Here is a 20,007-nt window from a genome sequence, read left to right as displayed (position 1 = left end):
TAATGACAAGGTGTTTCTGTACTTCCTAGTAGTCTCCACACACCCTCTAAATGTCAGTGCTGTGGGGCAAAGAATGGAGCCGGGCCAGCCCTGGTGAGCCTGGGGGGAAGGGAGGGCAAAGCGTGGGAAAGAGTGATGGGGGATAGCCTGGCCCATGGGGGTTAGAAGTTTGGGGGTGACTGGGGCAGAGGGGAAGAGCTTGTCTTCCATTCTTGGAAAGGTGTCCCCTGGGAGCCCAGCTCATCTTAGGACTGAGGTCGGGGCTGATCCAGCGGGGAAGAGCTGCTTCTCCGGACACCTCCAAGCCAGATGGCCGTGGTCAGGGGGTCAGATAGAAGCCCAGGGCCGCCCCCCAGTGGCACAGGCTCACAAGTGAGAGCCAGAAGCCCCCTGGGGTGGGAGTGGAAAGAATGTCTCCTCCCAGAGAAGGGAACCCTCCTGATGTGGCCAGGGGCCCTGACTCAGCTTTCTCTACTGGCCCAAGGCCTGGGAGTTTCCTCCCCAAGGGGTGGGAAGAAAGGAAGCTCAGTCCTTTCCGGAGGAGGACCTGGGGCCCCAGGCCAGAGCCACAGTTTTCATAGGCCAGAAATGGGAAGGAGCTGCTGAGAGCAGAGGCCCATGGGGTCCTTCATGAAGGCCCTGCCTTCACTTCCTGTTCCCTTCTCCTCATTACTCTGCAGACCCTGCTTTGGGTGACTGCAAGCACAGTGCCTCCTTCCCTCAGCTGTCAGTGAGGGGGCACGGGGGGGGGGGGGGGGGGGGGGGGGGGAAGCACCAGACTGAGGACTCTTGCAAAGGCATGGAGGTGGGAGATGGCCGAGGGCTAAGGGAAAAGGTTCTCCTGACTTGGACCCAAAAGGGAGCAGAGTGACAGGAGCCTTGTCAATGGGGTGAGCGTGAAGCCGGAGCCGGGGACTCGCCTGGTCCAGGCTCTCCAATCTCCGGAAGGCCAGGGGGCGGCCAGAAGGCCCGAGAATTCCCTTGTTTCCTCATCTGGCACTTATAGAGCCCTCCGAGGTTTGCAAAGAATTTCCCAGACACCTCATTTTGCATTGGCAAAGACCGATATAATACAATGCAATGAGATGTAATATGTAACATGAAATGTGCTAACGTAACATAACCCATGCATCTGTATCATCAGCATCTTCTGTAAAATGTCACCATTTCTGCCTGTCCCCCTCCAGTGAAGAACCCACAGTTCCCCAGTTAGATAAAGAAGGCACGGTGGCCATTCTGGGAAGCACTGGACAAGCATCGCCCCTCGTCCTCCCGTTGCCAGAGCCACCACTGTTGTCCTTTCCCGTCGGCTGTCCCTTCAGACACTAAATCTTGTCCCACACCTGGTAAATCCACTCCCAGCATGCCTGCCCCTATCTCAGAAGCTCTATGAGCCAAACGGAGGGGTTTCAAAGCCCAAGGTCTTGAGCACAGTGCTTGACCTGGATTCACATTCTGCTGGTGGCTTAGCTGTGTGCTCTTCTTGGCCAAGGCCTTGTCATTCCAGAGGCCTTTATTCTCCAAGGGAGTGGGATCTAAAGCCCCTTTTAGCTTTGAATCTATAATCCTATGGAATCATGCTCTTGAGAGAGACTCAGTGACACTTGTCCTTGCCTCCTTTACCTCCAAAGGGTACACAAAGTTGTGTCCTCATGGGAAGGGGAGTCGGGGCTGAATTTTGGCCTCCTAGGAGGTCTTCCAAAGTTGATCCCCATCCTGGCTCCTAGATCCTTCCCTGACCCATGCCCTGATCCTCAACCAAAGGGAAGTCCTTGGACCCGACCCATTCTGTTTGGTGCCTGGGGGTAAGCAACTGCACACAGGGAAGATCTTCTGAGTCAGCCAGAAAGACTCTGTTTTAGAGTGGGGGGAAGGGAAAGAAGGGGCAGCTAGTTAGTGCAGTGGATAGAGAACCAGCCCTGAAGTCAGGAGGACCTGAGCTCAAATGTGGCCTCAGACACTTAAAACTTCCCAGCTGTGTGACCCTGGGCAAGTCACTTAACCCCAATTGCCTCAGCAAAACCAAAAAAATAAAACAAACAAACAAAAAAAAAAAACAAACAAACCATGGGGCACCGGACTAAGCTCTTAGCATGATAGGCCTGCTCTCACCGTGGTCACCGTTTCTCAGGGGGATGACATGCCCAGACACATAGAAGGGAAGCCCCAACGCTGCAGGGAGCAGGGAAGCTCTCCTGCAGATGTGGGAACTGAGCCTTGAAGACGCTGGGAGAGTGGGGAGACAGGCAAGGAGGGGCACGGGGGGTGGAGGGGAGAGACAGACAGGGAAAATGCCCGCAGTGGGGAGATGGAGGGCCATCGTGTTGGAGGCCAATGGTGCAGGAGCAGAGGGAGAGGTCCTACAAGTAGGAGACACTCGATGGACATCTGCCAATTGAATTAAGATGGTCAAGTCAGGGTTCCAGCCCTCAGGGCCGCCTGCTTGGGCTTACCTTCATAGAAACGAATCTTGTCCCTCAGGATCACCATGCCTTTGGTTAGCAGCTGGTTCTGAAAGCAGAACCCCCAAAGATGTCAGTGTTTCCCAGAAGCCCGCAGGATCAGGAGTAGAGCTTAGAAGATGGGATGTCACAGTGCACAGGCGCCTTGGACATCCCGAGCTCCCTGCTTCGGTCCCCATCCCCTTGGCTTTCAACAAAGTTTCCCGCCCTCAGTCAACAGGGAAGGAAAGAAATTTATAAGCAAGTGCAGGGAAAAACTAAAATGCAGATTCCTTTCTAAAGGATGGCAGAGTTATTTAGCAGAAATGTTTTCCTCTATCCCCCTTTCTGCTCCCCTCCATGCTTACATCCCCAATCCACTCCCTTCTCCTAATCCGAGAGAAGACTAAAAGGGATTTAGAAAAGTTCCCTCAGTGGAGGTCAGAGCCTGGTACTTGAGCCTCTTTCCGTCCGCCCCCAGCTGTCCCCCTCCCTCCTCAGCTCAGCTGTGGCCCCTTTATCACTAATCAAGGAAGAAACCACACTTGGGAGTTCTGACCCATTCAGCAAAAAGAAAGTCCCTTCGCTGGGAAGTTCTGGCAGCATTGAATGGCGCCCCCAAATGTGTGATTACTCTGGGCTTGGTTGGGCCCAAAGGAGGGAGGAAGAGGTGCGAGGTAACATGAATATGGCACAGGACCATTTGTTGGAGCCCATGTCGGTTACAATGAGTTCCTTGGGTGAGAGAATAGGCTCATTGGAACCCGCTACAGAGTTCACCAAAGGGCATAGCTGTGCCAGTTCTGGCCTGGGCAAAACTGCTGACGAGGATGTCTGCCTCAGCCCGGGGTCAGGGGTAGAAAAGATGGGGCTGATTCTTGCAGGGTGAAGAACACACAGAAAGTTAGGGCTAGAAGTACCCTTAGAACAGGGGATGTCAGAGCTGGGAGGGGGCTTAGAACAGGGGATGTCAGAGCTGGGAGGGAACTTAGAACAGGGGATGTCAGGGCTGGGAGGGAGCCTAGAACGGGGGAACGTCAGAGCCGGGAGGGAGCTTAGAACAGGGGATGTCAGAGCTGGGAGGGGGCTTAGAACAGGGGATGTCAGAGCTGGGAGGGAGCTTAGAACAGGGGACGTCAGGGCTGGGAGGGAGCCTAGAACGGGGGAACGTCAGAGCCGGGAGGGAGCTTAGAACAGGGGATGTCAGGGCTGGGAGGGAGCTTAGAACAGGGGATGTCAGGGCTGGGAGGGAGCCTAGAACGGGGGAACGTCAGAGCCGGGAGGGAGCTTAGAACGGGGGGACGTCAGGGCCGGGAGGGAGTTTAGAACGGGGGGACGTCAGGGCCGGGAGGGAGCTTAGAACGGGGGGATGTCAGGGCTGGGAGGGAGCTTAGAACAGGGGATGTCAGGGCTGGGAGGGAGCTTAGAACAGGGGATGTCAGGGCTGGGAGGGAGCTTAGAACAGGGGATGTCAGGGCTGGGAGGGAGCTTAGAACAGGGGATGTCAGGGCTGGGAGGGAGCTTCATTTCATGACAGAGAATGTATCTAAAAGCCAGCCATAACCCTAAACCCAACTCTAACCCAGGACATTGAGACTATAATGATCAGATTTTCGATTCAAACCCAGGAACTGCCCCAATGCCTATAGCACTGAACTTGGAGTCAAAAAGCTCTGAGTTCAAATTCTCTCTCAGACACTTTCTAATTGAGACTCCTGGCAAATCACTTTGACTCTGACTGCCTCAGTTTCTTCACCTACAAAATGAGGGTGAAAACAGTGCCCCCCCTCCCCAAGTTATTGGGAGGAGCCAATATGGAGCTGTTTGTAAAGCCCCAGGCAGACGCTACATCATTACTGTGCCAAGCTGTTCTTGCGGTCCCATCACTGTTGCCCTCCCCCCCAGTCCCACCCTCGGGAGGGGCACAGGGTGAGCACACTCACCTGGAGATATTCCGTGAAGAAAGAGCCCAGCTCAGTTTTCAGCAGCTGCCTGTGCTCACAAGACAAAAGGATGCAGACGTGAGAACAGTGACTCCCTCTGTGCACCCATGAGACTGGGGGCTCCTTAGAGGGAAAGCAGGAGTTCCCCAGGCCCAAACCCTCTGCACTTCCTGCCAATGAAGTTGCCTGCTAATTGTTGTCTGTACAGACGACTTCCCTCTCTCTCCCCCCTGTCCCTGGACAGTCTCTAGCTCCCTAGTGCCATCCCCAAGTCCTCTGCGGCACATTCCTCACTGAGTCTCAGTCCTCCATCCTAGACACAACTCTCCAAACTCAGATGGTGTTTTCTCTGCCTAGGAGGAATGTCCCTCATGGCTCACACCTGACTTCTGGGGGTCCCTCACAGAAGTTTGTTGAATCAGTTTACAACAGAAACCCAGAAGCTCAGAAAGCCCAATGACTTGGGGGAGATGCACAGGGCCAGGATTTGAACCTTTGTCCCTGGATACTTCCCCACCTCCCCAAGTCCCAGTCAGGGATTTGATGAAGCCATTTTCTCTGTTTTTTCTAGCTATTCCCACTTTGAATTCCCCAAGAAGCCCTGGGAGCTGGGTCCTGCAGCTGAGCTCATAAAAGGCATTTAAGTTGTGTTCTTACCGACTCCTCCTCCTCCCCATCCTCTCCCTCCTCCCCATCCTCCCCTCCTCTCCCTCCTCCCCCAGCTGCATCCTCAGGACTAATGCACCTATTTGGCTCCATGGGATGATAGACTGAGGATACAGTCCTTGAGCAAGTAAGGGTCATGCGGCCGATGAAGACACAGGTCTGAACACTCAGGGCAGAACCAGGCTCCCAAGGCCCAGCCCATCTGCATGCACCCTCCGAGACCATTTCTGGAAACAAGTATCCCTTTCAAAGTGCTCTCTTCACAACAACAAGCATGCATCCCACCTCGAAGGTCACGAAGGGACTTGGCCACTTTGTAATTCCCTTTTTAGAGATGAGGAAACTGAGGCTGAATCATTCAAGTGGCTCCCTACGGTCACACAGCTAGTAACTACAGGGGAGTGGAATGCAAATCCAGCTCTCCTTTTCCTCCAATTTCATCCTTTTTATGGATATCTCCTATTTTAAAGTTGCCTTCGTTTCCTAACATTTCTGTCCCATTTCTCCACCCAACAAGGCGTCCTTTACAACAGAGAATAAAAAAGGGAAGGGGAGAAGTTCAGCAAAGTTATCCGTTCATCAGGCCACTTTGATGGCGTGTTCCGTGCTCCATATCTCTAGGCCCCCACCTCAGTCAGGAAGTGGAAGCGATGTCTTCTCGTCTTCTTTCAGGCACAAGGATCAGTTTGCATTGTTTTCTCGCTGCTCTCGAAGTCATCGTGCCTACTGTTCTCTTGATTCTGCTTCACTTTCCTGGCATTCATAGAAGTCTTCCCATGCTTCTTTGCAGCCTGCACATTTATCGTTTCTTAAGCACACTAACAGTTGCAACACATCCATGCAGCTGATTTCCTCAGGTGATGAAAACTAGGTCTGCTTTCTGCAAATCCTTAGCGCAAATCCCGGCCAGTTGTACTCTGACCCCTGCGAGCTGTTCGTAACACAAAGGGAATCACAGGTAATTTGGTACCAGAGGAGACAAGCACAGGATTTGGAGTCAGGAGACTGAAGTGCGCTCTGCTACTCAGAATTCACGTGATCACGGTAAAGTCCCTTCCTCTGTCAGGCTCTCAGTTTCCTCATGCCTTGGACTATATGTTCTGACATTCTCTTTTATGTTGTACCATACCTCTGCCGTCCCCTGCTCTAAGGTCCCTGCCAGCCCTGCCGTCCCCTGCTCTAAGGTCCCTGCCAGCACTGCCATCCCCTGCTCTAAGGTCCCTGCCAGCTCTGCCGTCCCCTGCTCTAAGGTCCCTGCCAGCCCTGCCGTCCCCTGCTCTAAGGTCCCTGCCAGCTCTGCCGTTCCCTGCTCTAAGGTCCCTGCCAGCTCTGCCGTCCCCTGCTCTAAGGTCCCTGCCAGCTCTGCCGTCCCCTGCTCTAAGGTCCCTGCCAGCTCTGCCGTCCCCTGCTCTAAGGTCCCTGCCAGCTCTGCCATCCCCTGCTCTAAGGTCCCTGCCAGCACTGCCATCCCGTTCTAAGGTCCCTGCCAGCTCTGCCGTCCCCTGCTCTAAGGTCCCTGCCAGCACTGCCGTCCCCTGCTCTAAGGTCCCTGCCAGCACTGCCATCCCGTTCTAAGGTCCCTGCCAGCACTGCCATCCCGTTCTAAGGTCCCTGCCAGCTCTGCCGTCCCCTGCTCTAAGGTCCCTGCCAGCTCTGCCGTTCCCTGCTCTAAGGTCCCTGCCAGCTCTGCCATCCCGTTCTAAGGTCCCTGCCAGCTCTGTCATCCCCTGCTCTAAGGTCCCTGCCAGCTCTGCCATCCCCTGTTCCATCACATCGGCCATGCTGCACATTTTATATTTCTGAGATTCTTATCCATTCCTTAAGCCTCCGCTTAGGAGGCTGTTAGAACACAAAGATCACGTCCTCCCTTGCTCTTTCCCCTTTCCTGCCTCAAAAGCATCAGATATTCACAATAAGTTTAATTAATTACTAGTACAACATGTAGCCCTCAGAAAGGAAACAGACCATGAAATTTCTGTGATCCTGGAATTCTCGTTTGCCATTAAACCATCCAGTGGAAAAGTCTCCGATCCAAAGCACCATCATGGAGAAAAACGGTACAGAAGTCCGAGTGCAGAGCCTGGGATCTGGGCCCAGTTCCTTCTTTCTGGGATTCTGACTCACTTGTACAACAAAGCCCTTCCATAACTTTAATTGGCTCAGGGATCCCCATCCCAACCTTTCCTCTCTGACCAGCTGTCCATTTGGCTGTCTCCTACCCCAATCATCCCCAATCTTGCTCACTTCAGTCTCTCCCTAGCTCCTTCACTCCTTTCACTGTCAGAGGCCAGTGCCTTCTCCATCCTCCCAAAAAACCCTCACGAGATCCATCCATCATCCCACCTTTCCCCTGCCCTTTGCAGTCCAGCTCCTCCAAAACCCCATTTGTGGCCCCCACATCTTCCTTCCTCAATCCCTTCTGAACCCTCCACGCTCTGGCTTCCAACCACCTGAACCTGCCTTTTCCCACCCTCATGCTTCTTGACAAGGTTGGAGCCTTCGATGCCGTCTTAGATCCTGCTCCTTTCTTGCCTGCTCTAAAGTCATCAGAGATCTCCCAACTACCAAATCTCACCGCCTTTTCCAACCCTCATGCTTTTTGATGAGGCAACAGCCTTCAATGCCCTCTTAGACCGACTCCAGGGACCCTCCTCCCAGCCGGGGCATTAGGGCTTTTAGGATACAGCCTAGAGGTAAATCCAGATTTCTCTGGATGGGGATGAATTCTCTCCTCCGATAGAGTAAACATGTCCTCGGGCTCCTGCCTTACTTATTGGAGATTCAAATAAATGTCCAACATCATGGACGCTCAGGGTCCATTCCTGGAGCTTGTGGCACTTTCCACGCATGAAGAGACTCGGTGGGCTTGTGCTGAGTTTGATGGGAGTCGTGACTGCAATGTATCATCCAAAGTCCGTCCGCTGGTCGGAGGCGCTCTCCTTTACAGCCCGACCTTTGGGGCAGCCCAGTTCAGTCATTTCACTTGGATCTGGCTCTTTGTGGGCCCAAATGGGGTTTTCTTGGGTAACCTACTAGAGTGGTCGGCCATTTCCTTCAGTAGCTTATTTTACAGATGAGGAAACTGAGGCAGGCAGGGTGAAGGGTGGGAGGGGCCTTAGAATAGGAAATGCCAGGACTGAATGGGGTCTTACAATAGGAAAAGTTAGGGCTGAGAGGGGTCTTAGAACAGGGGATGTCAGAACTGGGAAGGGACTTAGAATAAGGAATGGCAGAACTGGGCGGGCCAGATAAGAGCAGTGTGTTCTTCTAGGGTTACTGAGACATCAGTAGCAGAGCTGGGGCCCATCCCTGCCCCTCTGTCCCTTATATCCTCCCCTCATCTGGCTGTGTAACATCACAAAGCTCCCACTGGTCACTATCTGGCCACTCTTGTCCCCAGCAGAATCGTCAACTTGGGATCTTTTTGGCAAGGGTGGGGCTTGCGGGCGCACAGGGAGTCTGGCCATCTCTGGCCAAGGCTAGTGCTTCTCTCCCTGATGGTCAAGATCGCCAGCCTCTGCTTGGACCCGCTTCATCCTGGCCGTTGAGACAAGCCCCTGTTGTGATGCTGCCTATTGAAGCCCCTGCAGGAAGGACCTGAGGCCGGCTGCTCTTCCAGACCTTCCATTTATCAAATGTCAAGGAGTCCAGAACCTTGGAATCCCACAATTCCAGTGCCTCACACCCATCCTGACTAAACCTGAACAACGTGGCCTCCAGGAACGGAGATCTCAGGAACAGAGACTCCGCCTGGCATCCCAGGGATGAACAGGGCGCCACGAGTCGCTCCTGGGGTCCAAGCTGCCTCCCCTTTCAGGGATCCCCTGAATTAAGTCACCCAGAACACCTCCTCCATGCAGGAGGAGCTCAGATGCCCCCTCCTCCAGGCAGACCTCCGTGGTGTAGGGCTGTGCTGCCCACAGGCTAGGTGACCTCCCATGAGTCGGGTCGTCCCTCGGGTTCCTTAGAAGCATGGCGGAGTCGTGTTGCTCTGTCCCTGTCCCAAAGACCTCCTGGGGGTTCTCACGGACTGGGTGAAGGCTGGCACTGGCCAGAAGGAGCCGGCCAGCAGGCTGTGGCGGGGCTTCCAATGGCCTTGGCCAGAGCTACTTGGGAAGGTGCCCCAGGGGCTGGGCAGGAGTAGGTGCTCCCTGAGGGCAGGCTGGGGCTCCCCATTTCTGCTTTTATATCTCCATTTCTTAACCCCGGGCCAGATAGAAAGTGCTTAATAGAGGATTGTTGATCGATTGCCTGAAACCCTGGCTTGATAAGTCTCCAAAGGGCACTGACAGGACTCTGAGGACCCAGGCCGGGCTGGGGGTCTGTAGCTGGCCATCCCTGCTCCGGGGAGTGAGATATGTCAGGGAACTGTCTCTAGGAGCAGTGACCAAAGATTGGGGGGACCAAGGCACCCCAGGAGCCAGGGAGGGCCCAGAGGCCCTGTGCGTGTCCAGCCCGGGCTGGCAGAGAAGCGCATCCCCTCCACGGCTTCTCATTTCTTCAGGTCTCCCCTGGGGGGAGCTTTCCCAGCTCTGATTCTGTGAACAGCCCCGTTCCCACAAGGGTCAGAGGCCGGCCGCAGGCCCACCCAGAGCTGCCCTTTACTCCGGAACGTTACTCACCTGACTCCTTCGTTCAGGTGGAACAGCTGGTGATCCGGAAGGCCCTTCCTCTGGAACACAGCAATCACTCCATTGTGGATGCTGGGGAGGACAAAGGGGGGCCACTTAGAGGCAGGGGCCCTCCTCAGCAGGCAATAGGGGGAGGCTACAGACCATGCCCTTTCCCATCCCCACCAAGGAGAGGAACAAAGAACAGGAGGGGAAGGAGGGAGGTTTCCCCCTGGCTGGGTCCTGCCTCCCTGTGACCTTTGGCTACTGCCAACACCCGGGTGAGTGTCCTTTAAGCCCGGGCACTGGGGACACTCGAGGGGTCTCTGTCGGCTGCTGAGCCCCTCCCCCTCCTGGAAGCTCTGGGGGACTTTGTCCCGAGTCTGTACCTCTCCTCCCACTGGGATGGGACGCCTCTGGAGAAGGAATTGTTCCTTTCTGGCCGGGTACACAGTAGGCCCTCAAGAAAGGCTTAAGGGAATGAGATGGCTGGCCAGAAGCCAGGGCTGAGCTCCCGGGAAGCCCCCGGCCTGCCGTGGGAGTCCCATGGGAGGAAAGGGCTGACACAGACTAGTGGGACAGGGCCCAGATGAAGACCAGGGCAGGGAGCCTGACTGTTCAGCCGGGAGAAGGGAAGGCCAGGGCTATCGGGAAAAGAGGGGTTCAGCATGCTCCCCCTGACCCGAGGGCAGCTCCAGAGTGATGGGTGACAGCCAGCTAAAGAAACCTCCTCCTTCCTTCAGGGGCCCAGCCTCCCCCAACCCCCACCCAGCCCTGCGGAGCCCTGGGGCAGGATCTCGGCTCCTGTCACATGGACCTTTCCCTTTCCCAGTGACTCAGAGGCCAGTCCCTTGTGGCCCCGGGGCCCTCCTGGCCCATCAGGTGTGTGTCTTGGGGGGAGAACTTGGACAGGAAAAACCTGAGGGACAGGTCGATGGCCCGGGGCAGGGGGAGGGGCTTCCCCAGTCCTGAGGTCTGAAGCTCCGCCTTTTAGAGCCCCAGCTCTGGTAGGGCTCACAGGGTGGAGGACTCTGGGCTTCTGCTAAGATGCTCCCTAGAAGGGGAAGGGGGAACTGCTTTCAGTAGCAGAGATACTGGAGGGGGCACCTGAGAGCAGCCGCTGCCTGGCTGCCTGCCCTCTCCATTGGGCCACCAGGAGCAAACACTGTATCCACCTAACTCGGGGCTCAGGGCAGGCCACTAGAGACAGAGATGTCGGAACAAGAAGCGCCAGGCTGGGATGGGCGGAATCCCCAAGAATTAGGCCAGTCTGAGCTGGACAGGGGCCCCAGGGATCCTCATCATGGGATAGAGAACAACGGTCACAGAAAAGTCAACAGGGATAATCCCCATAACCTCCACTCCCCAGGCCGGCCTCCTCAGTCTCCAGCCTTCACAAGCCTCCCTGCTTGGCCCGGTGCTCACAACAATCCCTTCTTCCCAGAATGCCCCTCCCACACTGCCCAAGGGGCAGCCCCCTCCCCTTTCATTCCATGATCTAATCTCCCTCCTCCGCAAAGAAGGGGGAAGGGAATAAGCATTTAGGAAGTACCTGCCGTGTGCCAGGTATTGTGTTAAGTGCTTCGCAATCTTGGTGGTGGGTACAATTATCGAGGAAGCTAAGGCAGAGGGTGAAACAGCACCCAGGACGGGCTGAGATCAAATTTAAACTTGAAGCTTCTGGACTCCAGGCCCAGGTGCTGACCACTGCACCATAGCTGCCCTTCTGACCCCCTCCTCTACGCTCCCTCCCAGTCCTGCTCCAATATCCTGACCCAATTCTCTGCCAGGTGCCGATGGCTGCTACTTCTAGTTCTCATTTCTAAGCCTCCCAGACGACCCTCTCCAGAAAGCCAAAGAGTCCAGCTCCTTCTGGGACAGCCCAGCGAGGTAAGCCCAGGAGACTCAGCCTTGGGAGTCTCAGAGAAAAAGGCAAAGGCCAGATGGAGGCAAGGAGCCTCCCAGACAACCCTCTCTGAAAGGTCAGGGAGAACCGAGGCCCAGCTCCTCTGGGAGAGCCCAGCGAGGTAAGCCCAAGAGACTCAGCCTTGGGAGTCTCAGAGAAAAAGGCAAAGGCCAGATGGAGGCAAGGAGCCTCCCAGACAACCCTCTCTGAAAGGTCAGGGAGAACCCAGGCCCAACTCCTTCTGGGACAGCCCAGCGAGGTAAGCCCAGGGGACTCAGCCTTGGGAGTCTCAGAGAAAAAGGCAAAGGCCAGATGGAGGCAAGGAGCCTCCCAGACAACCTTCTCTGAAAGGTCAGGGAGAACCCAGACCCAGCTCCTTCTGGGACAGCCCAGCGAGGTAAGCCCAGGAGACTCAGCCTTGGGAGTCTCAGAGAAAAAGGCAAAGGCCAGATGGAGGCAAGGAGCCTCCCAGACAACCCTCTCTGAAAGGTCAGGGAGAACCGAGGCCCAGCTCCTCTGGGAGAGCCCAGCGAGGTAAGCCCAGGAGCCTCAGCCTTGGGAGTCATAAGAAAGGCAATGATAAGGTGGAGGAAGGGAGCCTCCCGGGGCCCCTTGGCCCATAGAAGCTAAGATAAGGGTCATCCTCGGCTTTGCCCAAGGGCAGAAGGAACCAGTCCAGAGAGAGCATTTCCGAGTTGAAATGAACGGCCTCCCCCCTACAGTTTACACTTGCTACCTTAGATCACACAGAGAATGGAAAAGGGGATTAGCTTTATCTGCTAGGTCCCAGGAAGGCAGATTTAGGAGGCCCTTTGAGGAAAGCTTTTGTTTCTTAATAACCAAAACAATATTCACTGCCCACCCGGCCCCTGCTGGGTCTGCCTCTCCTCAGCCTTTCCTCCCTGGCACACACTTTCTCTGACGGCTAAGGCCATCTCCACCCTCCGAGACTTTGCCCAGCTCTCCCAGGGCAGGGCCCGAGCAGGCTCTTAGTAAATGCTGAAATGAGGTCCGTGGGAAAGCCCCTCAGGACAGTAAAGTCACAGACTCTGGTATTCTCCTCTCCCAGGGTTGGGGCAAGGTGGGAACCTTATGGTCCTGGACAGCAGCCCCTGAAATATCATCAGGGGTTTCCCAGCCTCTGCTGGAACCGGGAAATTGGCTCTCCTCCCCAGGCCTCAAGCTATAGAAGCAGGGCTTGGACAAAGGGAGGGGGTCTGGGTTTCAGGGCCCTCTCTAGTGGCATCGAGTCCTGATTCTATCACATATTTGGTGACTGCTGTCTCTGTGTCTCCCCATAGCAGGTCTGTGCCAACCTGCTCCCCGGGACCAGACTCTGGCCTCCAGGGGCCTAGACCTGCCAGGTCAATCCTCAGACAATCCCACCCCACCCCCAAGCCTAGGGTCGCTCAGGGTGGGGCCTGCTTACACTAGGTGGGGAAGGAGACACAAATAGATCATTGGAGTCCAGGTCACCGGGCCTTGGAGGCTGCAGATCTCTCCTCCCCACTCCCAGAAAACACTGGTGCCCCACCCCAAAAGGTCAGGGGCGGGAATGAGGTGCACCCAGCAGGAGGCTGGGCTGGACCGAGGGGAACAGGTGGGAGCTCTCCCCGCCTAATGCTTCTTGTAGCTGCCTCTGGCCTTGAAACTTAATGGAGGCAGCGCATCCCAGCCGCTGGCCTGGAGTCAGGCAAATCTCACCTCCTCTGTGACTATTTACCTCTCTGAGCCTCAATTTTCAGACCTGGAAAATGGGGAGATTAACACCTGAAGCATTGAAAGCATTTGGCAGTTTCAAAAATGTTTGCTTATTTATTATTCCAAAACCAGTTAAGAACTACAAATTACTGTGATCCCCGGGGAAGGCACAGAGGCAGGACCCTTTCCTCCACTTTCTGCAAGGGGTCTCCCCATGACATCAGTCCACCAGGGATCAACTCTAGGTTTCCAGAAAATTTTTTAAAATCTACCCCCAGAGACCCCATTCCCCTCACCGCTTCAAAGCCTGCTCATGGGGAAGTGGGGTTTGGTGGAATTAAGGACAGAGATGAAATTAGGGTCACTCTAACCAGCTCTAACCCTTCCCCAGACACAGTGCCCTGGGCAATGGGGGGAAAAACAGTGTGGGCCCAGCTTCAGGACCCTGGACAAGGGGTGTCTCCCTGCTTGCCTCAGTTTCTCTGGAGGTAAAATAGATCCCATCACCCTGTCTCCTCCACCGCTCTGGGAAGTATCAAGACTGATAATAGGTTCTCAGTGGAAGAACACTGTAGGGGAGAGTCCCGGCCTGTCCCTCTTCTGACTGGCCCAGTCCTGATCCGGAGGGGACAGCGCAGGGACTCGGGGCCTGAGGAGACTCCCTGCATGGTCTCAGGGGAGTCCTAAGGCCTGGCCTCGAGATCCCCTTCCATAAAGCGAAGGGGACGGGTCACTTCACTTCTCTAAGACTCAGTTTCCCCCTCAGTAAGAAGAGGGATATAAGATGCACTTTTAAGTACCTGCTAAGTGCCAGGAACTAAGTGACATTAGACTGGCCTCTCACTTTCCGAGCAGCTTTCACTTTCGGATGACAAAGGGGAATACAGGGTCAGGGGGCCATTTTCTCTCAGGTGGGCCCCTCTCCGAGTGGCTGGACCGCAGCAGCGGGCCCTCACCCTGCCGGCTCAAAGGCCCGGATCCTCCCTTCTCCTCCGCCTCCCACAGGAGCCGGCCCTAGAGCCATGTCTGCGGCTGCCACGAGGAATGAATGGCCTCTTTCATTCCACCTGGAGGAGTGATGGAGGCAGATGCCGGGGCACCCCCTGGCCATGCAGCTCTGGGGAGAGGGAAAACGCCAGCTCAGCAGCGGGACTGAAAGCTTTCGCCATCTGGCCGGCAAACACCCTGGGTAAGGGCCGAGTTCCGGGCCGAGTCCCGGGCCCACGGGCTGCCACACAAGGGCCCCCCACTGATATCTGCTCACCTTGGGCTTCCTTCAAACCCACTCCCCCGGGAAGCCCGTGCTCCGGGCTCTCCCACCCGAAGTGCTCCGGGCTATTGTGAATGCGGCCATCTGTGCACAGAACTTTCCTCCCACCAGTATAATAACCCCGAAGAAAAGGCCTTCTTGTGCCCCTGAGGAGCTGCTTCGCAGAGCCCCGTCCAGCTGAATGGAAACTGCCTCACAGAGCTGAATGGAACAGTCCAAAGCCTTTATTCAAACGCATGTGCCTTGGGGAGCCTCAGTTTCCCCCTCTGTGAAGTGGGGATGCTGATCCCCGAAGCCCATGCCTCCCAGAGAAAGAGAAGCGGGGAGAAGGCGCTTTTCGGCCACCTTCACTTCCGAGGCTCCCTCCCTCTGCTTTGTAACAAAGGATGAAAAAGTGACGGGGGGAAGAGCCCACAAGCACGCGGGGCGGGCCCGCACGGAGCCGCCAGGATTTCAAACCCCGCGCTCACCCCCGGCCTCGGCCGCCTCCGGCCGGGATGGAATGGGGGAGGGGCGGGGGAGGGGCGCTTCTCGCCCATTACAGCGGGGAATGTGTGGGCAGGGAAATGGAGACAAAGGGCACCGCGGGTCTCCGGCCCGAACCGGCCCCCGGGTTTTGCCCCAAGCCGCTTGTGGAAGGCGGGGCGGAGGACGTTCCGAAGCAGGAAGGAGCTCGGTCAGAGACCACCCGCTCCACCCACGCAGCCACTCTGGCTCTGGCCATCCCCCCGTTCCTCCGCTCATCGGCCCCCGACGCTCGAGTGGCGGAGCGCAGCGGGTCCGCGGCCCGGGCCGGCCCGGCGCGATCCTGGCCAGCTGACGCTTCCGTAAGGTCCCGCCGGGAAGCTCCCGGGCCGGCGGACAAGCCCTTACCTGTTCCAGGTGGCGTTGGAGCAGGCCTGGCGCTGCTGGGCTCCCCGCTCATCCAAGGCTGCCTGCTCTCTCTTGCCCAGGTCACTGAGGCTGGGCGAACTCATGAACTTCAACCTGCGGAGAGTCCTCATGGTCAGCCCTGCGGGCGGGGTGGGAGGGTCTGCGCCCCGGGGGGAGCGCCGCGGGGAGCCGCGCGCCGCGACCCCGAGAGGACAAAGGCGGAGGCCGAGGAGGGAGCGCAGCGCCGGCCTCCGCGGAGACGCCAGCCTCTGCCCGCGGGCGGAGAGCAAACTTTGAAGCGGCCCCGCGCGCACGTCACACACGGAGGTTAATCATTTCTTTTGCGCGCGCGCACACACTTTCTCCGGCGCGCACACACTCTCACACACACGGAAAGATAGTGTGGCCTTCCTTCTGGCCCCCGAGGCAGAGGCCCAGCGGGGGCCGGGCGGGGCCGGGCGGGGCAGGCGGCCGGGGGCGGGGCCGCCCCGGGACCTAGCTCGCCGCGAGCCCCGCGTTCCGTCCCCCACCCCCCCGGCATTTCGGGCAGCTCCGCCCCTGCTCCCCCTCCCTGCCGCAGCTGTCACCCCGAGGCTCCGCCCCCAGCCGCGCCAGCTGTGGCCGCACCCGGAAACCGGCGGCCCCCAGCACACTTGGGCACGGGAGGGCGAAGCCACACACGCGCCCCCCGCTCGCGGACGCACAGGCACATGGAGAGAGAGAGTGCGCTCCCTCACGCGCCCCGCGGACCGGACAGGGCGCATTAGGAGGCAGACGCAGAGAAGGACCCTGCGCCAGGTACGCGGGCGCGCACACACACAAACTCCCCCACAACCCTCCCAGACACCCCCACACACACAACCCTCCTCCCCACAACACACACAAACTCCCCACACAACACGGGCGCGCACGCCCTGGGATCCCACCAACTTGGACCCCCAGCCACGGCCACGCTCACTGCCGGAGTCCCTAAGCCGTCTGTGCAGACACTGCCCACACCTCGGGACTCGGCTGTTAGAGCCGTGCTCGTGTCCTGGGGCTGAGGTCTGCAAGGTCTCCGGCAGCCCCGGGACGCCATCAGTCGCCTGCCTCGGCACTCGGAGCTGACCAGGCGGCCCCTCCCTCGGACCGACAGCGGGACGGCCAGGACTAGCCCTGGCTCAGCCTCCTGGTCCCTCCTGCTGGAGATGCCCCCGGGCCCTGGGCCAGAGAAAGAAGGCCTTTCTGTCCTGGGAATTCCTTATTCCAAAAGGCACAGATCCAACACTGAACTGCCCCCCCTCCCCCCACGCGCCAAGAGGTCCAGGGGCCGTTCAGAAGTGATCCGGAGGCAGCCAGGCTTCCCGAGCCCCTGGCCCTCCATGCCCCAGCCAGGGTGCCCAGCAACCCAGTGTGGGCAGAGCTTTGCAGCTGAGAGCTTCTCAGGAAGCAGAACTGGAAGCCCACTCAGAGACGCTGGAGTCCAGTCCCCCTACTTCTACAGAAAGGGACCGGGCTGTTCCAGTCAGGACTTGACTAGGACTCCATATGCAGGGGGCCTGAGGCTGTCATGGGTGGGGACGCCACAGGAGGCTGCCCCAGGCCAGGGAGGCCATTCCCCACCCAGCCGACCTTACTGAGCCGCAGCCCCCTCCCCCACAGCTGCCCAAGATGGCCCTAAGTCAGGGCGGCCAGAAGGCAGCGCCCCCTTCATTATTAAAGGAGGCTTTTCAGAGCTGTGGCCCAGCTTCTGTTGCAGGCTCACCTGCTCTCCCAGGCTGCCCTGGGGCTGGAGCCCAAGACGCTGTTCATGGTTTGGTTCAGCCCCCAGGCCTCTTAGGTTCAGAGAACTGCCAGGGGATTGATCAGGTGCCTGGAGACAGGCCTTGGCCGGGAGCTGGTCACATGCCCCCCTTCATCCGGAGTCAGCAGTGATCACTGGGGAAGAAAGTCCTTTCCCCGGGCCTTGCCAGGTCCCGGCTCAGCTGGACAGAGCGGGGGAGGGCCCAAATCAGGAAATAAGGCTGGATTTGTAAGCTCCAGGCAGGCCGGAGGGCACGTCCAGCTTCCAGGCCCGGCTAGTGGACAAAGGTCAGCTGACTGGAGCTCAGGGCCCAGAGGCCAAAGCCCAGCTCAGACCCTCACGCTCTGGGCCACCCTTCTCGAGGCCTCAGTGCCCACCTCCTGCAATACCCAGGGAGTGCCAGCTTCCCCACCACCGGACCCAAACTGGGGGTCTCGGACCCCAACCGGGAGAGCAATGGCCACGGGCCCCTTTCCCACCACTGGCCGCGTGATCGTGGGGATGGACTCAGCTCGGCCATCTCGGAAGGTTCACAAAGCTAAAACAGCGGAGCAGAAACCAGGTCTGGTGGGGAGGCCAGACTTCATTCAGGTCAGGCAAAATCCAAAGGAGTGTGGCCTGTCAGGGTGGGAGAGGCTTTAGAAAAGGGGATATCAAAGCTAGGAAGGCCTTAGAACTGGGAAGGCCAGGGCTGGGAGGGAACTTAGAACTGGGAAGGCCAGGGCTGGGAGGAGGCTTACCACAGGGAAAGTCAGGGCTAGGAGGGGATTTTAAACAAGGAAGGTCAGGGCTGGGAAGGGGCTTAGAACAGGGAAAGTCAGAGCTGGGAGGGGGCTTGTTATTTATCTGATTATCAGGGGCACAGGACTAGAACACCCCATGCCTTCTCCCTCGCCCTGGTCTCTTCTCACTGTGCCCAAGCCCACCTAGAGCCTCGGGAAGCTGACTGGACCTCCCTCCCAGTGCCAAGGCGAGGCTGCCCCGTTGCTAGACATTCACACCCCTTGGCATGAGGGCTCAGTGCTCTTTCAGCAACTTTAGAATAGAGAAGATGCAGGAGCTCCTGGGCCACCCCCAAACTCAGGCCCCAGAGATCCTGGTCCTATGCCACCTCCTGTTCCTGGCACCAAGTAATTAGGAAGCCTCTGATCAACAGACAGGGCACTGTCTATTACCTCTACCTGGCAGCTAACGAGTCTGTGGCTCAGACTAGAGCCCATCCTGGCTTTGCGGTTCTGGCTGTCCCTTCTCCCTCCGCCTATGGGACCTCCATTCAGCCCTTTTGGAGCATCGGAGACCGGGCATTATCTCTGGCCCTCACGCCTTCACCTGGGCAGGCAGAACATTAGAGGCTCCTGTTATCTCCTCGGGCCAGTTCCCTCTCTGCCGGGCACTCGAGGCCTTGCTAACTGAGTACTGAGTACCACCCCATCTTTCCAGCCTTTTCTCAAATCTCTCCCTTCCGCAAACTGGTTGCTGGTTCTGCCCATTGCTTCCCTCTCCAACCATAAAGCCCAGCCCCAGGAAGCCCCTGCTCTGACATCCCATCACTTCCGGCCTCCTCCCTGCTTGGATGTCGCCACCCTCGCTTTGCTTCAGAAGGCTCTGATACAGCCCTGCGATAATATTAGCACTTGGAGCTGCCTGCGGTTGGATCCCGTGTACCGTTAGACTGTGGGCCACAGAGATGGGGAAGGCACAGTATCCTCCACTCCCCTCGCCCAGGGCGCGGCTCAGGTAAGGGAGGCTCTTGCTACAGCTCCTAGGATGTCACCTCCAGGTGCATCAAGCTTGGTTCTCTTTTCACTGTTTTGATCTTTGGCCTGCTTGCCTGGCTGCCCTACGCCCCTGGGGTCTGTCTGTCCAACAGCTGACCCTTTGGATGCCCTGTTGGCAGCTCCTCAGCCTGCTAAGAGCTCCCCTTTGGGAGCTTTTTCTGCTCTAGCTGAGGGAGCCAGAGACCTTTCAGGGAGGAAGAGGCCCGTGGAGTGACCACATTTTCCCCTCTCTGACTCCATCCCTCTCTCTCCTCACTAAGACATCTGGGCAGAGGAGAAAGAATGAGGACCAGAACTAGAGCAGAGCTCCAAATCCCACTCTAGAGCAGGTTTGACCTAAGACAAATCCCTTCCTTTTCCCAGATCACAGCTCCGTCGTCTGCAAAAGTTGGGCCAGGGTTGGACTGGATGACCTTGGTGGTCCCTTCTGTGCCTATGGACTGGGAACCAAGGACCTCATTTCAAAAATCCTGGCCGTCCTTGCTTGGGCAACTTTGGGCAAGCCACATCCCTGAAGAGATGCTGATGGAGGCCGGGGCCAAGGGTGAGCCCGGAGTCCCTTGCTTTGCTTAGGGAGCAGCACCCAGGCCAGAGACCAGCTGAGAACCTTTGGGGCAGGGCTAATCCAGCCAGTCAGTCAACAAGCATTTTGGAACATCTATGGGTTGCAGGTGCTGGGCTGGGCACTGAGAGAACAAGGTGGGAAGGCTAATTGTTCCTGCCCTCCAGGAGCATACTTCTCGTGGGGACTCTTGTAATTTTTTCCTCTGGCCATTATTTTCAGAGGGGGGGGGTGTAAGCCATCCACCTCTCCCAAGCATTCTGATCATCCCCAAAGGTGGTGGTTGCCACCTGCACAGGCCCTTCTCCCCTTCTCTGTGACTTCTGACATTGCTGATCACTTGCCCACCTGCCCACTCCTCCATCTCTCTGTCTCCCCTCCACATAGCAACCCCTGAGGAGTCCCTGGAGGCTCAACAAGGTTCAGCCCTGCCTCCCCTTCCCATCTTGCCTTTCTCCATGACCTCATTAGCTA

The 20,007-nt window shown here is 57.4% G+C and overlaps 1 protein-coding gene and 1 long non-coding RNA gene across 3 annotated transcripts in view; one reads left to right on the top strand and one right to left on the bottom strand.

The window, feature by feature from the left end:
* Positions 1-20,007, bottom strand: part of PRR5 (proline rich 5) — a 41,864-nt gene that overhangs the window by 5,705 nt on the left and 16,152 nt on the right. Inside the window, exons 1-5 of one of the 2 annotated variants that reach the window (XM_074272151.1) lie at positions 17,155-17,296; positions 15,411-15,524; positions 9,673-9,753; positions 4,385-4,433; positions 2,454-2,511 (exon numbers count right to left, since the gene is read on the bottom strand). In XM_074272151.1, the coding sequence (XP_074128252.1) occupies positions 2,454-2,511; positions 4,385-4,433; positions 9,673-9,753; positions 15,411-15,524; positions 17,155-17,201 (349 nt within the window). In that variant the 5' untranslated portion in view covers positions 17,202-17,296. Of the gene's footprint in view, positions 1-2,453; positions 2,512-4,384; positions 4,434-9,672; positions 9,754-15,410; positions 15,525-17,154; positions 17,297-20,007 lie in introns of those variants that run through there. The other variant, XM_074272152.1, reaches the window with a different exon arrangement.
* Positions 17,886-20,007, top strand: part of LOC141545144 (uncharacterized) — a 3,076-nt gene continuing 954 nt past the window's right edge. The window contains exons 1-2 of the long non-coding RNA XR_012482907.1: positions 17,886-18,930; positions 19,335-20,007. The exon at positions 19,335-20,007 is cut by the window's right edge and continues 954 nt beyond it. This is a non-coding gene — a long non-coding RNA (uncharacterized LOC141545144). The remainder of the gene's footprint in view (positions 18,931-19,334) is intronic.

The sequence above is a fragment of the Sminthopsis crassicaudata genome, chromosome 5 (genome assembly GCF_048593235.1).
Source record: "Sminthopsis crassicaudata isolate SCR6 chromosome 5, ASM4859323v1, whole genome shotgun sequence".
Taxonomy (NCBI): domain Eukaryota; kingdom Metazoa; phylum Chordata; class Mammalia; order Dasyuromorphia; family Dasyuridae; genus Sminthopsis; species Sminthopsis crassicaudata.
The sequence above is the reverse complement of the archived record's forward strand: the minus strand, read 5'-3'. Positions and strand labels throughout refer to the sequence as shown.